This window comes from Tupaia chinensis, unplaced genomic scaffold (genome assembly GCF_000334495.1).
Source record: "Tupaia chinensis unplaced genomic scaffold, TupChi_1.0 Scaffold149184_1, whole genome shotgun sequence".
Lineage (NCBI taxonomy): Eukaryota > Metazoa > Chordata > Mammalia > Scandentia > Tupaiidae > Tupaia > Tupaia belangeri.
In genome coordinates this window covers 938,581-942,074 of record NW_006209032.1, presented here as the reverse complement: position 1 = coordinate 942,074, position 3,494 = coordinate 938,581, and the positions used below count along the sequence as shown (strand labels likewise).

Sequence of the window (3,494 nt, the reverse complement as noted above, 5' to 3'; positions counted from 1 at the left end):
TCGGGAGATGTGCAAAACGGGCATGCCTGCTCCAGGCAGGCAGGCTGCCGAAGTGATTGCCAAATTAAGGAGGGCTTGGTGACCTCCTCTCAGGCCCCAGCATTTACCAGGGCCCCACTATCTGCCAGTCCCCAGGAGGTGTAATTGGGGATTCAAAAAAAATGCAAACCCTTGTCTTAGCTTTTGGGGGGGAACTCCCTGATCTGCAGGGACGACAAGAAATGGTATGAAAACACAGGATGTGTGTGTGTGTGTGTGTGTGTGTGTGTGTGTACCACAGGGTGTGCACATACATGAGAAAGAAAGGGGCCCCCCATCAACTGGACATGGATATGTCCCCATCTTTTCCCTCCTATTCTCCACCCCCTGAATACCCTGGCCACATGTGTGCCTGGCTTACATGTCCATGGTGTTTTCTTTCTTCCTTCCTTCCTTTTTCTTTTTTTTTTTTAAGAATTATTTTATTTAACTTTATTTTATTTGAGCAGAGAGGGACAGAGTGAGGGGGGAAAGTGAGAAATCAAACCACCAGGTCTGGGACTCGAACCACGGTCAGCTATGTGGGAGTCCAGTACCCTTAACCACCATGCCACCTGCCAGCCCCTCACCCCCACCCCGCCCGTATGTTTTTCAAGCCAACAGAGCCACACTTCAACCCTGTGGGACTTGGCTTCCATTGCACAGGGCCTAACCACTGTACTACCAGCCCAGACCAGGAAAACAACAGGCTGTTGAGGATAACCAAGATGCTGCCTGCTGGTGGTGGAAGCCAAGGAAGATGGTGGGCAGAGGTAGTAATGCCTTCAGTTCACCTCTCGGGGCTACTGGAGGAAACTCATCAGTGCACGGGGCTTTACCTGTGGCCTCCCTTCTCAGTTGCCTTCTATTCCCATAACTTGGTAGTCCTTCAGAGCCAATGGCTTTAGGCAGTACCCAAGGCTACACATGCCTTAACTACTATTTGCCCATTGTGTGTATAAGTTGTTTAAAAACAGGGCTTCACAAAATAGATTCTTACGTAGAAAAACATGTCTGCTGGGGTGGCCCTGTAGCCAGACCGTTAGGGGAGTGAGATGTCACAAGCTGACAGCAGTGCAACCCCAAGTGGCTTGAAAAACACACACAACACATGTACATGCATGCCCAGAATCCCAACAGGAAGGAGAATGGAGAAGAGATTGCGGCATGACCATAACCAGTGGGAGGTGTTCCCCTCGATTGTCTCTCTGTCTCTGGTAAGCACACACGCCCTCTGGCAATGAAAAAAAGTCCTGACAAGAAATATACCACTACGTTAACAGTGGCTAACTCTGGGTGGTGGAATTATGGGGGAGCTTCGGCTCCTAATCTATCTTCCAGTCTCACTCCCCACTCCAGCTGGACTACGCTCACCGCTCGTTGCCTCTGTCCTATGTCACGTTTCCTTCAGATCTATGCTCAGTCACCAAGTCCTGGGGCCACCATCCCTTGCCCTAAGGGACTCACTGGAACTAGACATGAAATGACCTAATCAATGTGTGGCCTCTCTAGGTTATCGGATCTAGGCAGAGACAGGTTTGTTTAGTTCACGATGTCATGCACGGTGTACTGTGACAAACAGAGCTACCAAATGCAGAGAAGTAAGAATATTTGGCGCCAGTAGGTGGTGTGGTGGTTAAGGTGCTAGACTCCCACCCGGCTGATTGCGGTTGGAGTCCAGGACTGGGCAGCTTGAAAACCATGCCAGGTGCGTATGTACAAGCCCCAAATCTCAAGAGAACAGAGGAGAAGGGACTGCGGTGTGACCATTTCCCCTGGCGGGGGATGACTTCTTACCCCTCTCTCCCTGCTGTTCCCCCAACTTGTCTCTCTCTTGTGAGTGCATGCACCCTATAACAAAAACTTAAAAAAAAAAAAAAAAAAAAAGTAAGAATCCTTTTTAGATCTGCATTTGCTGACTCAGGGTCTGTGTGAAGGACCTGTCCTCCCAAGGAAAGGACTGGCTGGCCCTCTGTACTCACCAATCATATCAAGCAGATCTTTTGTCACCTCCTGGCTGGAACTGCTGAGTGGCATGTTTGAATCAACCTTCAGATCTCTCTCCAAGTCTCTCCTGCAGCCCAGGGGTGGAGGGAAAAAAGGTGGGAGTTAGATTCCTTTTCAAGAAAATATTGGCGGGGAATTGCAGTGTTAGATGATCCTAAAGACAAAAGTTTACAGGTGACTTCAACTGTCATTTATGCTCGGATTAGAGGACAACCAGAAACAGCTAAGTCTGTGAAAACACGAAGCATCCTCCTGAGGACTGGAGCATCACAGGCCGCATCATTTACCCCCAGGAATGCAGGTATTCCTGGAGCTGACCAGTAAAACCTCTGCCTCAGGGGCAGCCACACGCCAGGACCTTGAAGTTTTATAAACCTTACTGTGATTGATCCCTGCTCCAAGCCAAGGAGTCTAAGGTGAGGCCTTTTGAAGCTAGTTAGAAGAAAAAAAGGTTTGGGGGACACCCTAACAGTAACAGTTAAAAAAAAAAATCTGTGCCTTGGGGGAGGGGAGCAGGGGCAAGGGTGAAGCCAGGAACTGGGACCTGGCCATGGGTTCTCCTCTCCCATGTGTGGGCAAAGGATGGTATCAGCTCCAGGCGCAAATACATAGTTAAGAGAAAATTTAAGATTTTTGCTTCTGGAGCATAACAAATAAGGTGATTTGGAAAACCAGGTTAACATTCTCTACTCCATTGGGCTCTGCAAAGTAGTTTCCATGGCTGGTTTGATCCCAGGATTGACACAGCCCCTCAAACCAGACGCACGCACAGTGACTCCCTGGTCCAGCTGCTGGGGAAAGGTCGTGAAGTCCCCGGGTACCATCTCAGCGCTCCCGAGAACAGGCGAGAGCACTATGGGGACTACCTCTAGCTCCTTCAACAGCGTCTCTGAAAACAAGGCCGCCGGGAAAGGCTGCGATCAAACTACCCAGTCACAATCACCTTAAACATTCTTTCCTCCAGCCTTCCCCAGCTCCCGCTGCTTTCCGAAACTGTCTTTCAGGGCCCAGCAGGGAGGAGTGCGCCAACACGTTCTCCTTGCTGCTCAGAGGCTTTCTCTGGGTGCATAAAGCCTGCGGCTTTGTGCTTGCTGGGACGTGGATGGGCGCAAAGGCAGGGTTGTCATTCTCGGGGGCACAGGGGGCGGTGGCCAAGGCGCAGGCGGCCAGCGGATGTCGCCGACAGAGCAGCCTGTGCAGCGGCGGCGCGAGGGCGGGCGGCCTCCGCGGGCCTGGGCCCTCCTGGGAATGGCTGGCTCCCTCAAAGGCGCGGTCAATGGCTGCGGTCAGCTCCTTTCTGCATCTTCGTAGCTTTTCGGACATTGCCCCTGGAAGCAACCGCGTCTGTATTACGCTTTATTATGTAACATCGGAAGCGCAGCGGGCGACACGGGAGTGACGTTACGAGGAAGCGCAACTCCCCTGAACACCGACCGTGCTGGCCACCACTTCCTTGACCTTGACCCGCC

General features: G+C 51.6%; 1 protein-coding gene across 2 annotated transcripts in view; it reads right to left on the bottom strand.

Moving 5' to 3' along the window:
• Positions 1 to 3,494, bottom strand: part of CUNH3orf62 (chromosome unknown C3orf62 homolog) — a 20,553-nt gene that overhangs the window by 1,059 nt on the left and 16,000 nt on the right. Inside the window, exons 2-3 of one of the 2 annotated variants that reach the window (XM_006170961.1) lie at positions 2,969 to 3,353; positions 2,001 to 2,092 (exon numbers count right to left, since the gene is read on the bottom strand). In XM_006170961.1, the coding sequence (XP_006171023.1) occupies positions 2,001 to 2,092; positions 2,969 to 3,348 (472 nt within the window). In that variant the 5' untranslated portion in view covers positions 3,349 to 3,353. Of the gene's footprint in view, positions 1 to 2,000; positions 2,093 to 2,968; positions 3,489 to 3,494 lie in introns of those variants that run through there. The other variant, XM_006170960.1, reaches the window with a different exon arrangement.